This window comes from Anguilla anguilla, chromosome 1 (assembly GCF_013347855.1).
Source record: "Anguilla anguilla isolate fAngAng1 chromosome 1, fAngAng1.pri, whole genome shotgun sequence".
NCBI lineage: Eukaryota > Metazoa > Chordata > Actinopteri > Anguilliformes > Anguillidae > Anguilla > Anguilla anguilla.
In genome coordinates, this window is record NC_049201.1 from 58,760,354 (window position 1) to 58,775,944 (window position 15,591).

The following is a 15,591-nucleotide window of genomic DNA, read 5'->3' on the forward strand; positions in this document are numbered from 1 at the left end:
AACACCAGAAATGTTTGTTTATGGAAAAGCAAAACAACACTGTATCTGCAACTAGAAATGAGTGAAATTGTATTTTTCAAGTTCTGTACAAATCCAATTGTGGAAAAGTTACATATAATCCATGAGCTGTAGTAAATGAATGGTGCCATCTTTGAGCTTTTAGACAGAGGAGCTGAGAGTTGGAACGTGCAGGTAAGAGGTGTTGTGAGATGGAGCAGTTGGGTCAGAGGAATTGAGGGATGGGTAAGAGAAGCAAGAGAGAGGAGGTAGGTAAGAATGGATCTGAGAAATGAACTTCATGGAGGAGGGCTACATGTGCTGTACGTTGTGTGTGTGAAAGAACCATCATGGTTTTTTTTTTTAAATATGTGGTCCTTCTGGAAATCTGGCCACCCTGCATATAGAAGCATTGTCTCAGGTCCTGCTTTTGTTGTACAAGTGTCACAGTTACCTGCTGTGACATTACTAGACCAAAGCATATTTCAACCATTCTACACTCAACAAGAATAGGTTTGAAATTCATGCTTTTGTTCTTAGTGATGCTTACCTTAAAGTGTTAATGCCGTCCTCAACCCATTAGAGTGTTTCTGCGTCGCTGGAATGAGTCTGCTTTGCATCATCGCTGATCACAAAAAATAAATACAAGCTCCCCAAGGGGAGTCCAGGGTAGATGCATGAAAGGAAGCCATTTTTCAAGGTGGTCATACAAATGTATGACCAGTGAAGGAGACCAGTTCTAACCATTGGATATTCTGTGTGAACTACCACATTATGCAGAGGAAGTAGTATTCTCTTTTGAATTGGATTATGTTGTGCCTTGTAAAGTAAGTAATTTTTTCACAAATGTAATGAATCACAATTTTATGCTATGTATTTTTTGCAATATGTGATTAGTAAGGCCTTCGATAGTGTCTATGAAATTCCCTGACACCACAACCTGACCACATCTTGTTGACACCGTTTTCCATTGACCTCCATAACTTGTGTTGTTCGTTCTTCCTCTACCTTTGCTTTTATTTTGATGTAGTGTATGTTAGTTTTTTCCTGCATTTTTGGTAAAATTATATTCTTGTCTACGTCTGCTTTACTTCGCCAGCAGGTGCCACTCTGACATCGTTGCCAGATCAATGACGAAAATAGCGTCATGGTGCGAATATGGCCTGTGGGAAGCGATTGCTCTCGTCTGTTCGAGCGTTTGGATTAATGAGGGTACAAAATACTACGCGAATGAATGAGTAATGTTTTTTTTTAATCGCTGCGATGTTAAAAGTCAATGAGGGGTTGAGATGGAAAAGGAAACTGGAGTATATAAAACGGAATCTTTCACTAATCTGTTTTGACTGAAATTACTTTCGGTGTGTGGCTGGTTTTGTCTGCTGGTCTGTGTATTTTCAGCAGTTCGCAGAATGTAGGTTAAACTCAGGAGCTTGCTAGCCACACCATGGCACCATGTCATAACCAGGTGTTTACGTGTGTACTGTGGGACTACCAGAATAATTTCGAGTAATTTATGTCCGTAGTAAATAACGTTATTGTATCGCTATCGTACATCGATTAGACTAATTGTAGTTCAGTTCCGTAACATTATCTGGTATGTAATAAGCTACATGAACGGCGCTCTGTACTTGTAGGGACTTTTTATCGGTAAGGTTGACATACGAAAACATGTAAAACAGTAAACAGAGGAAAACGGTTTTTCGTGTTTGCAGGAGAAACTCAGCAGTTGTGGATGTCGTAATCTGAAAGTTGACGCGATGTCTGTGGTCACCTTCCTACGCTGGACCACGAGGTCAGTGAAAAGTGACTACAGTATCATGCAACTTAAACGAGCATTAATTAATATTTTTATTGTTTATCGGCTGACCAGTGATCACGAACCAGTTGAGACATTCGTTGAGTTTTTGAAGAAGAATTTTAATTCTGAAATGTCTTATTTTCGTCCTTGTTTTTTTCCTTAGTTTAAAAAAGATACATCTCACAGCTCTTATAGCAATAATTATTGATCATTTTGTCATGTGTGCCCTCACCTAGAACAGCTGACTGAATTTAAATGTGTACATTTGATCTTATCTCTGTAAAACAATAAGAGTCTTGTAAGTTCAACCGGGGATTGGAATCCATGACTTGGTGACTGACATGCCCCCTTATTTTTCTATGTATTAAATTCCATCTTAGACAATGCCCTCCCTCTGTCATATAGAACAAGCAGTAAACCTGTTGCTGTGCAGATGCTCCAGAAGAGGGCACTCTCTGGGACAGAGGCCATCACTGCACTGCGCCCCTTCTACTTTGCAGTGCACCCAGACTTCTTTGGCCAGCACCCCAGGGAGAGGGTGAGCCTGTCTGAACCTGTGTGAGAGTGACATTTGGATGGTAATTTCTCTTCACTGCATGTCAGTGGGGTCTGCTCAGATGTCATACTGCTGGTTTGGGTCTGCAGGAGGTGAATGAGAACTCTCTGAAGAGGCTCAATGGCTATTTGGAGAACCTTCAGAAGCCAGGCTTTCGCACCCTCAAACCAACCAAGCTGACCTTTTATGTCAGGGAAACGACAGAGAGAAAAGATGAGATTCTTTCATCAGGTGAACTGCTATGTTGTCTTACATATCACAAATCTTTGTTTAAAGCTCTAGCATGCTTTTAGACTTCTTGTGGTCGATTATTGTCTTGACAGCTTTTAAAAGCATAATAGTAGTAGGGAATAGTACGGAGCTCAAACCTGACGCCAGCAATGATGACTGAAGTCCCGTACTCGCTAATTCCATAAATGTTTAATTGAATTAGTGTCTTTTATTGTCAAAGTATGATGGTACCTTGATAAAGGCACACTTTGTGGCAAAGTGGTGAATTTACGAAACCCTGTTCATGTAGTAGGAAAGTGTGTGTGTTCTTTTCATTTTTTTTTATCCTATTGTCATTAAATAGCTTATACTACTGTTCACAATGGAGATTGAAGAAATGAAAAGCATAAATGGATAAAATATTAACTTCTTTTGTCACAACCATTACGTTTTACAAGTGTGAATTTACAACTTTGTATATACTAATGCCACAGAAACATCATGCAAACCTGGGGCATTTCCATATTCATACTTTCAGTATAAATTTTGCATTGTGTTAAGTGCCCACTCATCCTCTGCTAGTACTTGAACTAATAAATCAAATGGAAAGTAACTTAAGGAGATACAGTACTCTATCTTCCTGAATTGGAATAGACACTTAGGACTGTAAGTGAATGTGGGCAGTCAGGAGCTGGAACTGATGATGGGGGGGGGGGATCCTTATCCCTCCCCCATGGCAGATGTGTATTAATCTGAGCCGCTGTCTCATCCAGGTTTCCGTTCTGTCAGCTTCACGCTGAACACCAAGGATGTCCTCAGCACTGTGCAGGACGTGCTCCGCTCCTGCAGCCTGTCCATGGAGCACATGCAGGGTCTGGAGTCCAGCGCCGGACCAGATGGGCGCCCCCCGCAGGCCGGAGGAGCCTTCTACAGACCTATCAGATGGGATAAGACGTACTACGCCTTCACTGGGTACAGGGACCCTGAGCAGGAGCTTGAACAGGCCAAGAGAGTGGAGCCCACACTCAGGTATCAAGTACAGATCTCATACTTACAGGCATGGTCCATTTAAACTGCTGGACATTTTACTGAAGTAATTCTACATTGTGTAAGGGTGTAATAACAGTGACCCCCCCGTGAGACACAAACCTGCAACCTTCTGAATTACCAGAGCAGCTCCTTGACCCCACAGTGCAGTTTAACATACCCTCGTACCGTTTTTTCCTTTTTTTTGGAAAATTTCCCTGCCTTTCTCTAGTTTAAAAGTGATAGGTGTGACTCCCTTTCTTTGGATCAATCATGATTTGCCTTGCATTGAGCAGCCATTTTACCTCATTTGAATAAACTGAATCTGTTTTGGAAAGACATGATTCCCACAAGAGACACATCTTTATGCATGGTAGAGTCCAATTACTTGGCCCTGTAAGTGTGACACGTGCAGCCCTGTATGTCTGCGGCGTACAGCTGTGTTAGCGTGCCGCATGCAGCCTTGTATGTGTGCTACGTGCAGCCCTGTGAGTGTGCTACGTGCAGCCCTGTGAGTGTGCTACGTGCAGCCCTGTGAGTGTGCTACGTGCAGCCCTGTGAGTGTGCTATGAGCAGCCCTGTGTATTGCCCTGTGTATTGGGTGTGTTTTCCAGCCTGTGGTTGAGGAACAATGAGGCGGAGGCCGCAGAGAAGCAGAAGAGCAGCGTGCCCCGCAGAGAGGAGCTGAAGCGGCTGAAGACTGAGCTGTGCAGCAAACTGGGTCTGACTGACGTCAGGTCAGCACGCCCGTCAGGTGCACACACACATGCTTGTGCACACTCATGCACACGTGCACACACGCAATACCAGACACGCATGCATGTTGCCCCTCAGTCTGTTTGTTCATTGTCACTGATAATTGTCAGTTAAGTGCAACATACGGTATGACCTGCAGAGTTCTTGCAGCTGTTGTAATTTGAATACTTGTTTCAAATTTCTGTTTCAAATAATGAATTATTATTTCCTTTTCAAATAATTGTATAGATCAAAAACTATACACAAAGCTGGATTGAACAGCTTAGGTTTTTGTGTTTTTTTATTTTGACTAACAGAATGGTCAGACAGCTATGCAAACCAAGCGTAACTCAACATAGTAATCTTTGAATGATGCCATGTAGCGCTTCCTCCCACCTGCAGGTGGCAGCGCAGCTGGGGAGTTGCTCACAGATGCTGCCAGTTGCAGAGTTTGAGTCGCCTCTCACAGCAAAATCCTGAATCTCTACACAATTTGAGAGGTAAACTCTACTATTTGGCTTTGGGATTTTTGGGGGGAAGGGAGATTTCCTTAATAATTATACAGATGAATTTCAGTCAGTGTTTTGGGTTTTCAAAAAGATGTTCTATGAAAATTTTCAAATTAAAAACATTTTTAACCTTAGCTCCACTAGGTTTTATATTTATTATTTCTCATAGATTTTCTTTGCATGAGAGAATTTTAAACAAAATATGTAGTATGTTGTGTATTATCCCATGAACTGTTTTAATGAAATTATGCATATATCACATACATTAAGTAAGACATCAGTACAGTGGATTATAATTGCTACCAGTGATTTCTGTCTTGCAGGATAACTTCAGATATACATTACCATTCCAACATCTTTTCCATCACATACATTTGGAACCCACTTGCCATAGTTGGTAATATGGTTATATGGAGAGAGGAAATGACAATCCAAACTGTGGCAAAGCCCTTTGTACCTGCATAGTGAAATGTTAAGTGCTTTGCTCCCATTTCCCTTCAGGGCACATATTGGTATTCACGGACCAATCGGGGATGAACGCCTCTGGTCACGTGATGCTTGGAACAATGGATGTCCACCACCAGTGGGCAAAAGTAGGAAGCAAAAATTTCTTAGTATATCTCTGTAAAGAGAAATATGACCTTACTTTGCTGTTGTATGTTCAGTCTCAATTTAAATCTTGCTTTACACTACATTACATTACAGGCATTTGGCAGACGCTCTTATCCAGAGCGCTTTAAGTTTCATTGTGCGAGTAGACAGCTGTCAGCTGTAGATAGTCTTTGCTGTGTTTTTTCTTTTTGTGCTGTGAGAACCAGTTTTCACACAGTAGTTTTGTCTGCATGTCTGTGTTGGTGCAGCTCTTCGGGCGGTTGCCTAGTTACCGTGCCCTGCTGCAGCAGACAGAGTGGCTAAAGGAGAGAATCAGCCTGCTGCTCGGGGGGATCCAGGTGATTCACATCGAGAGGCGGGGCCCCCTACTGACCCTAGAGGAGCACTACAGCTCCCTGAATGCCTTTCATAAGCGACTCCTGCCCCGACGGCCTGCTCTTCACCCGCGCAGCCTGCAGGACCTGGCTATGACCCTGGAGAGGTACTCAGCCGTCCAATATCAGCTGTCTATTCTGGAGCTGGCCTCACTTTGAGTATGAGTCATGAGTCATGGGTTTATTTATTCATTTAAATGCTTCCCCCCCCCCCAATATCAGTGCTGACTGTTGAGAGCACAGACAGGGCTGTGTTCTCCTTTGAAGCTTGTGATGTCAGCCTCTGCTTCTTATCACACTGTAGTTTGGAAACTGGGCTTGCACAGACATGATTCTGAGGAAAGCGCTTCAACGGCTCACATACAGCCTGCATTTAAAGCCTTTTATGCTGGACCTGGGTTCACCTTTACTCTCAGTTATGAGCCATTTGTACCGGAGCTGGTCTCTTATTCCCCACACACTATATTACATTTATAATGGATTGTTTGTCAACTGTAGTGTCTCACACAGGAACCAAAGCAATCTTGGTGTCAGTGTTGTGCCCTTACTGATCATTGCATTTTGAGAGGAGTAAATGGTGTTTTCAAGATTCACGCCACACTGTAGAGGTACAGCTCTGTGTGATTGGACTGGCTGGCAGACAGGTCATAGTGTTGGTCCAATGTGTTTGAGGTCTGCCCTCCTTGCCCCTCCCCCAGTGGCCGCTCGAGCACCGTCCTGCATGAGCTGGGGCACTTCATTGTCCCCTCGGCCTGTGAAACCCACCAGCTGCCAACTGTCCTGCAAAGCCAAGCTCAGGAGGCCCGCAGACGCGTCAAGCAACATGAAAAGTGAGCGCATGCCTGTTCTTTTGTGTATGCCTGTGTGAGATTGTGTCTGCCTGTGGAGGTTCTATGTGTGTGCGGGTTCTCTGTGTGTATGTTTGTGTGGTGGTTCTCTGTGTGTATGTGTGTGCGGGTTCTCTGTGTGTAGGTGTGTGCAGGTTCTCTCTGTGTATGCTTGTGTGCGGGTTCTCTGTGTGTATGTGTGTGCGGGTTCTCTGTGTGTATGTGTGTGCGGGTTCTCTGTGTTTATGTTTGTGTGCGGGTTCTCTGTGTCTATGTGTGCGGGTTTTCTGTGTGCATGTTTGGGTGGGGGTTCTCTGTGTGTATGTGTGTGCGGGTTCTCTGTGAGTGTGTTTGTGCGTATTCACCAGCTGTTGCCACCTGTGTGCAGGCTGGAGATGGAGGAGCAGGAGCTGGTGCGGTGCTGTAAGGTGGAGCTCTCCCTGAGCAGGCTGCAGAAGGAGGCCAGCGTGTCCAGCCCACAGATGATGGCGTGCTGCAGGCATCTGCTGGAGGAGCGCCCGGTGCAGCTGCAGGGCCTGCGCCTGTGCGTCTCCCACTTCTACTCCGTGCAGCAGGACGGCGACCTCTGCATCCCCTGGGACTGGAAGGGGTGAGCCCCACGGCGTCCTGCTGGCACGGGACTGCCTGCAACCGATGGGCGTGTGTGCAGGGCTCTGTCGAAACAACAAGCACTTTATCCCGACACCACAGAGACCATCACTGGAGCTGCAGTATTATCAGTATGACAAGCCTGATAGGAGTCACAAAGGCACTTTCTACATTTGGCGGACTTTCTGTTGTTGAGGGCAGAATAGAATATTTGTGGTAAAACGGAATGTACCGAAGTACATTACTTTCAATTGAAATCTGATGATAGGTAAGGGGTACAGAGAATGAATTTAAACCTTCATCCTCAGAGACAGTGGACATAAGAACATCCATATTAACTATGTTCTGTTCTATACACCATTGCTGGCTCTTGTCAAACAACCTATTGATAAGAAGCTCTGTCATAGTTTTTTCAGCCTTTTTCTCCAGAGCTCGTTATTTGCTTGTCACGGTAATTTGGCTGTGTAGTGGCAGGTATGCAAGTGTGTCTGGTTCAACAGCAACACAGCTAAACTTCCTGTATTGTCTGCATACATTTTGGTAATGTTGTTTTTCACAACAGAGCTGTGAGACTGCGAGAGTGTTGCAGTTTTATTTTACACTCGATCAACTGCTCATCTTCAGCCTCAGGTTTTTCTAAAATGTTCCTATTGCTACAGTGTAGTGTCACTCACAAAAATCACAAGCTAGAATTTTTATGCTTCCACCAGATGGAGCACTTCTATGTAAATCAACCCCGAGATGTGGAGTTGGTCTCACATCCAGTAATAGTTCAGAATGTGGTCTTTCCAAGGGTATCACTCTTGACTGGATGCATTTATGTGATGCATTTATGTCATATATGTCAGCAGTAATAAGGTGTTTTATTACAGCTGGTTGAGAAGGCACCTGTGTAATCTGAGATTAAATTTGTTGCAGTGTTGCTTGATGTTAAATGTCAGTCATGTTACTTTTATCTTTAATAGGCCAGTATTAAAATATTATTCAGAACAAGGATATAAATATGCCACTTTCTTTAAAAAAAAAAAGAAAAGAAAAAAAGAACACCATTGCAGAATGGAAATAACTTCTTAATTCCATTTAATCTAACATGAAACATTCAACTAATATTCAGGGTCAATATAACACAAGCTCAAAAAGAGATATTGGGAACTGAGGCTCAGAGGGTATGATGAGTGTATGATTTTGAACATGAAAGTGCTTGCTCCACTACTGGAAGGCTGGAAATGGATATATGCCCAGCAGTTACACTGAATACTGGGGAGAACAGTTTGAATGGTCCAGAATGTGCTAGAAGCAGTCGCTGAAAGTGAAAAATTGATGGAACATTGAAACGTTTGTTGTCAATTTTTTCTTTTCCTGTCCATTTGCTGTTGGTTGTTCTGCCTCAGTGTGGACTGTAGTTGTGAAATCATCCATTCAATGTGGGATCACCATAAGGAGCTGCAGATCAGGAATTTTTACAGTGAAGGCCATGGAATTAAGAAAGATGGTTTAAATCCTATTTTGGAAAAAGTAATGGTACGGTAAAATGGTAAAATAAGCTTAAAGATATAATTTTTTACAGCTTAGATGTTTTTGAAAAATAGGGGGTGGGGGACAGTTTATTGAACACTATTTGAGATGCTGTTATAAGAAATGAATGAGAAAAGGGAGAGAATGAGAGAACGAATGATAAATTAAAGAAATGAGAAAATGTATTAATAGTGAATTGATACTGGCCTGTACAGAAAATAGCAGTTACTGTGATACTGTTTTAATGTAATATTTAATGTAATGTATTAACAAATATTGTGTTTAAAGAATAAAACATTGAAATTGATTCCATTTTAGTCATTTCAGAAGCCTTGTGGAGGTTGTGAGATGAACTATGAAACCGGCTTCAGGAACAAGATCTTTTGTTCCTGGAGATCTACTGTACTTCCAAGTTTTCATTTTCACCCTAAGTTGGCACACCTTCCATCCATCCATCCATCCATTTCCTAACTGCTTAGTCCAAGTCAGGGTCTCGGTGGCAACAGGACAAGAAGAGCAGCCCAGGCGTCCCTCTCCCCAACGACTTCCTCCAACTCATCCCAGGCAATCCCAGGCCAGCCGGTAGATATAATGTGTCCAGCGTGTCCTAGGACTGTCCCTGGGTCTCCTCCCAGCTGGATGTGCTTGGAACACCTCCAAAGGGAAGGCGCCCAAGCCACCTCAGCTAATTCTTCTCAATGCGGAGGAGCAGCGAGTCTACTGTGAGGTCCTTCTGGACGGCTGAGTTTATTATATCAAGGAACATAAGCCCTGCCACCCTGCGGAAAAACCCCTTTTCAGCCATTTGTATTTGTGATCTCACTCTTTCGCTGATTCCCCCTAGCTTGTGACCATAGGTGAGGGCAGGGATGGTAAATCGAGAGCCTTGCCTTTTGCCATTGCGTTTTAGCTCCTTCACCACCACTGTCCGATACTGTCCCTTTTACCCTCACTCGTGAATAAGACCCTGAGAAGTGAAAGTAGAAAATAATTTGGGCTGGAAAGGGTTAACTCACAACATAGGTTAAGATGTGGACAGGGGAAAACTTGTACCGAGATAAGCACTCCTAAGCTAAGACGCTTTATAAATATGGGCTCGTTAAAACCACCTCCTGAGATTGAGTGAGACAGGTTCATACCATATCTTTGAGACATTTTAAAATGTCTGTAAAGGGTGAAGAGCATAAACAGAAATTGGCAGCATGGAGGCAGAGAGGTCTCACATTCACACCATCATCATGTTCATATAGCCATTAGTGATTATTATTCAATTTAGGCTGACCAGAGATTACATTTTCACAAAGGAAATTGTACTGTTTGAGCATGAGTCTAGTTTCCTGAGCATATGGAGATACTTAGAAAATGCAAGTACCTGTTTTGAGTAAAACACTGTTTGATGTGCACCTGCATTGATAGGGTGAATACTACTTCCCATAGAGTGTTACTTACTTTTCCAGAAAAGTAACCAAAAAAGTTGCATAATAAAAAGTTCAAGAAAGTTCAACATTCTAGTAGATGCTATGGCCTTCATTGAACACTACAGCCAAAATGTCATTTTTAAAACCTGAATTTTGATTTGCCACTACCATTTTCTCATTTTTAAACTGTATCTTCCACAGAAGGTTCAAGCTGTTTGGATACATTGAAGAGGTCCAATTCATAAAATGTGAGCCTGAATTCAGCAGGTGGTTTAGAAAGTATTGATGTTCACTTAATCCATTTATACTGCTGAATGTTTATTGAAACAATTCAGGTTATATAGTATCTTACTGTTGGGTAATGCCCCAGCTTCAGCCATTAATAGTAAGCCCAGTTGCTTCCAATTGCTTCCACTAGGAGTAGAGTACTACTCCCATCTACATTGGCTATTTGCTGCAAAGCAGCTCAGTTTTTTTATGCCAACCACTGAAGCAGGGACCCCAGAAACTGTTTGTTATTTCACCCCCCAGGTTTTACACTTGACAGATTTACTCCTACACTGGAAGAGTGAGACCAGCACCAAGGTGGCCTGTGGTGTTCTAAGAAGAGGCCGCTCCCTGGACACAATCTCAAGCCTCCTCCTCCTCCTTCTCACAGAGGCAGGAACCATGGGAGACTGACCCTGCTCACCACGTGGCCAAACCTGTGGCCTTCTTCCCTTAGGACACTGGCTAGGTCAGGAGGTCAAGCTTTCAGAATAACATTGTGTTCTGCCTTCCTGGCAAGTCTCTGTATTATGTCGCTTAATAGATACTGTTTATGGCACTGTGAATAGTAAATACAGATTCCGCAAATGGTTTCTTGAGCATGTCTGACTCCCCCAGTGATGACACATCCTCAGGTGACAGGTAAAATACATGTGGAAGCCAGAGATCCTAGCTATGCTTCACTAATCCTGCACCAACCCCAACCCCCCGCAACAAATCCAATCTACTGAGAGACATATCTCTGCTGTTATTTGCTGTAAATACTGTCTTCTATCTGCGGAGTTGAGGATGAAGGGCAGGAAGGCTAAAACAGTCAGGGCATCAAGCAACCATGAGAGGACACCATTGAATGCTTAAATCATATTACTACTTTGTAATTCATTTTGGACATTTTAAAAAACATTAATTTAAAAGTCCCTGAAAGTTGGAAAGTCTCTGCTTTTATTGAATTTGATTTAGTCCTGTAAAATGAGGAATTGAAACTGACATACTTCCTGTGTCAGTTAAAGCCCCAACACAGAGCAGAACTCTCACATGCCCCCAAAAAACAACAATACCACACATGCAGCCTGTGGTTTTAAGCCAAGGGGAGAGGATGGGATCCATAAGTTTTAACATGGGGAAATTAGGGGCGTTGGTGTGTAAGGACAGAGGGGGAGGAACCAGTCCTGTCGCTGTGCTTCTATAGACGATGGTCGTCTGGAGTCGCCTATGCACTCTGTCATTCATCCTGGTCACCTGCTGCTTCATAGGGGTGCTCACATCTTGAATCTAACTCCACTCCAGAGCTCACAATCCTCTCCATGGATGCTCAGCCTTAGGGAAGCCTCAATTAGGAAAACCCTTAACTCCCAACCTCCCTACACAGTGTAAACTTCAGTGGTAGTCTGATTATGTAAAATAAGGGCTATCACCATTGTAATGTATAAAATGCAGATAACCAGCGCAATCAATGTTCCTGTCAGTGTGTATCTTACTATAAATGATTTAAATCAGCCAAAATTTTCTAATTGTAAAAAATATCTTATTTAGCATAAACACATTTAATCTTTCCTTGATGTACTGAAATGAACTCTTCCATTCCAATTATACACTGTGTGGTTTGGTCACTTCCCTTTATCATCAAGGATATCAAAGACAAGGCATAGAAATACAGAATTATTTTATTTGGATTATTATTTACTATAAGATTATTTCTTACAATTTACAGTGTCTTCCAAAATTATTGACACCCTAGATAAGTGCTTCATTTCAACCCCAATTTTGCACACCTGATTCTACTAACTAGCAGTTCAATGAGATCTCTAGCTGTTGAATGAGGTGTGCTCTGTTAGGGCTAGACTGAAAACCAACAGAGCGGCAGATCTCCAGGAAGAGGGCTGGGAAGTCCTGCCCTAGATAAAAATAAACAAAGAAGGCTGTATAAAATATACAATACTGATAATGTGCTATACTGCATACTCAAAAAATGAGAAAATTGCATTCATTTATACAAACAAAACTACTAATAAAATGTATTTGGTTTAACAAGTAATATGTTTTCAAAAAGATATGCCACAATTATTCACACCCCTAATAATTATTTTAAATAAATTCTAACAATAAATCTGCATTAACATGTTACCTTTTAAATGTTCCTCTCAATCTTAGGGAGTTGTATTATGGCTTCCTGTTTCACTGGTGTATAAAAATGAGGTAACATGCATGTAAAATCTGTGTCATCCATCACCATGGGGAAAGAAAAATAACTCAGAGGAAACAAAACACAAGGCTAGTGGACTTTCACAAGTTGGGTTGTGATTTTACAAACAAATATATTTAAAAAAACTAAAGATACTACTTCCCACTATTAGGTTGACAAGTAAGAAGTTTAAAAGCACTGGAGTAGTGCTAAACCTGCTTGGCAGAGGAGACAAGTGCATCTTGCTCCCACACATGAGGTGAGACAGACGGTTTAAGAGGCAAAGAACATTCAAGACAGATCTACAGCTGGCTGAAACTTTGCAGGGCTCAAAAATGCACCATTGGACACCATGCTAATAGGCTTTTTGGAAAGATCGCCAGAAAAAACCAATCAACAAAAATACACAGATAGAGTTTGTTAAACAGCACTGTAACTTCAACTGAGACTTCAACTGGGACTGGGTGTTATGGTCAGATGAGCTTTGTGGCCCTGGACAACAGCAGTGGGTTTGATGTCAGAAGCAGGATGCTTACATTGAAAATGGCATCATACCTACCTACAGTCAAATATGGCTGTGGATTTGTTATTATGGGGTTGTTTTGCATCTACTAGTCCAGGAGCTAGTATTAAGGTCAATGGAATCATGAACTCCAGCCAGTACCAGGGCATTGTGGACAGAAACCTAATGATCCCAAGTACACCCCAGAATCAACCAAGAAATGGTTAACTGGCCACAAAATTACTGTTTTACAATGATCATCTCCAGACTGGAACCAAATAAAAAAAATAGTGGTTTGAATTGAGCAGGGTTGTCCACAAGCTGAGACTGAAGAATCTTCAAATATTCTGTGTGGGGGTATGGTCAAAAACCCCCTAATACATTCACTAATCACATAAAACACCAGAAGTATTTTCTCTGTGAAGGGAGGATGCACAAAGTGCTGAAAACAGGCATGAATATTTGTGACACATAATAAATATGTTATTTATGAAAAGAGTCATTTTGGTTAATTCCGTAGAATCATCATTACAGTAGAATATTTAGTAGAATACAGAAGAATGTTTGTGAACATAGGTTCATGCCCTATCTAGTCAGTACACCACACTGGAATGGTTCTGGTTCTCAACATTTAATAGCCATGTCCTCACGCATGTGTTGCACAGAAAAACTAAATCTTGTGAGCATTGAAAATGACTGCATGAAAATCAATTAATTCGACCTCTCCTGTTCCAATATGCTAAAAAGCCACAATACATGTTTGTAGTCAGGATATTTATTTTTTAAATAAAAAGAGGGACAACACCTGTCTTGAGCCTACAACTGGAGGAACATTTCACATCATTTAGAATATGCATTCACCATTTGATCAAGATGCTTTATAAGACTATATCTCACAGACCTCCTTTATTTAATACCCCATTACCAATACAGCTACATATATTACATCTCACCTTATGAACGAATTAAGGTTTTATATTAACAACCAGGTCTACATTGAAGAAAAGAATAGCCTACGTTGTTTCTGCAACGGCCATACTGCAAGATTGCCGTCTATAAACTAGGTACTGTACGTAGCCTATTAGCTGTCGCACGTTTGGTTGAGCACGTTAATCACTAAGTACCCTACTTATCCACTGTAAAATCCGTAATGTAGATTCGAGGTAATTAAAAATACACTTCTTCATTATTCATTTTTAACACTGTGATGCTACACGAATGAAATAATTACATAACCTTCTTATGGACCCACTCAGGGACGTCTCAGACCTTTTAAGTACTCAATATCAGTGCCCAGACTACATGTCATTGTTTACACATAGTAAAAAAGATTAATCAGTCATCCACGCACTCACACGTTATCATTAGTGTAGTAATTTTAATGTTAAGACGGATGCACATGTTACCACAACAAGATTCTCCGTGACTACAGTAACAAATTGTCTGGAATTGTAACGCGTTTTCCTGTTATTGCCATGTGCTCATCGGCGCGAGCAGGCCTAATGGCTTGACGTTTTTGTTATTGTTGACTACTGCCAAAACTACACTGTTCTGATTGCGTCTCAACGACGTGCTACGTCCACCACAATGCATTCAGATGTTTTAGATAACACCATACGCGGTCCGAGTAAAGGCACGACTACTTGAATTCAAATTCAAAGGCTGACTGAGCACACCCGAGATGCGCCTCTCATGGTTGGAAGCGACAGTGAGTGGCAGTTTCATTGCGTTTCCTCCAAACGCCCAGCCCCCTGCTCATCGAAGCCTGGCCCCTGCGCTATCAGGCGGAAGCGTGGTCTCTCCTCTCGGGATTAAAGGTATTCCGATCAGTTTCGCCGAACACACATCTCCAAGTAGCCCTCGAACCCGGCGCCTATCGCGTGCTATATTTCGGTTACCTCAACAGGCGTGCGGGAGAAGAAAAGGCGCAAGTGAAACATTTCTTTGGTCACTTACCAAGCGTCAGACAGACCTACATTATTGCGTGCTTTTCCGACGGATGTTCCAGAAAGACCGATGGAAAATTCTGTGCATTTTTCTGCAGGAAAGGGTCGCTTAGTGTTTAGTTCCATGTGATCTGTGTTGTCTCATATACAGGCACGGAGGTGAGGGGGAACTTAACTGAAAAACAGAATATTTTCACGGAGACCAACCAGTAGAACTCGGAACTGGATCGTATTGGCTGACTACTTCTGATCAAATGCTTCGATTATTAAATTGCTACCACCCCGTTCAACGTGACTGACGCTGTAAAAGTAGAACCGATGGTGGATTAGAAAGGAAACCAAACATAGTTTTGGGAAAAGGAGGAAAAGGCAATGATACATTAATATTTGAATAGAGAAATTGATACAGTATTGACCGTGCAGCGCGTGTCGTCATGCGGTGGCGGGGGAGGAGAAGAGTAGCAACCTCACGGATTTCATGTTTAGCGATAATGTTACCAATTCCTCT

General features: G+C 42.2%; 1 protein-coding gene across 4 annotated transcripts; it reads left to right on the forward strand.

The window, feature by feature from the left end:
• Positions 1–1,118: 1,118 nt before the first annotated feature.
• Positions 1,119–9,075, forward strand: tcaim (T cell activation inhibitor, mitochondrial). Of its 4 annotated transcripts, none has more exons than XM_035414202.1 (11): positions 1,119–1,209; positions 1,710–1,789; positions 2,201–2,333; positions 2,441–2,582; positions 3,335–3,590; positions 4,202–4,324; positions 4,725–4,822; positions 5,333–5,424; positions 5,692–5,924; positions 6,516–6,647; positions 7,033–9,075. In XM_035414202.1, exons 1-11 carry the CDS (start codon positions 1,156–1,158, stop codon positions 7,256–7,258), a joined length of 1,569 nt encoding a protein of 522 aa, XP_035270093.1. In that variant the 5' UTR covers positions 1,119–1,155; the 3' UTR covers positions 7,259–9,075. The 4 variants fall into 4 exon arrangements, with proteins under 4 accessions (XP_035270093.1, XP_035270104.1, XP_035270120.1 ...); XM_035414213.1 differs by having other exon boundaries at positions 1,149–1,235; XM_035414229.1 differs by lacking the exon at positions 1,119–1,209 and adding an exon at positions 1,337–1,355.
• Positions 9,076–15,591: the final 6,516 nt, after the last annotated feature.

Bases quoted from the DNA above. Each gene is read 5' to 3' on its own strand.
- tcaim (XM_035414202.1), top strand. From the start codon at position 1,156: ATGGCCTGTGGGAAGCGATTGCTCTCGTCTGTTCGAGCGTTTGGATTA. The intron at 1,210-1,709 runs GTACAAAATACT...TCGTGTTTGCAG, and splicing joins GAGCGTTTGGATTAATGAGG to GAGAAACTCAGCAGTTGTGG. The intron at 4,823-5,332 runs GTAAACTCTACT...ATTTCCCTTCAG, and splicing joins ATCTCTACACAATTTGAGAG to GGCACATATTGGTATTCACG.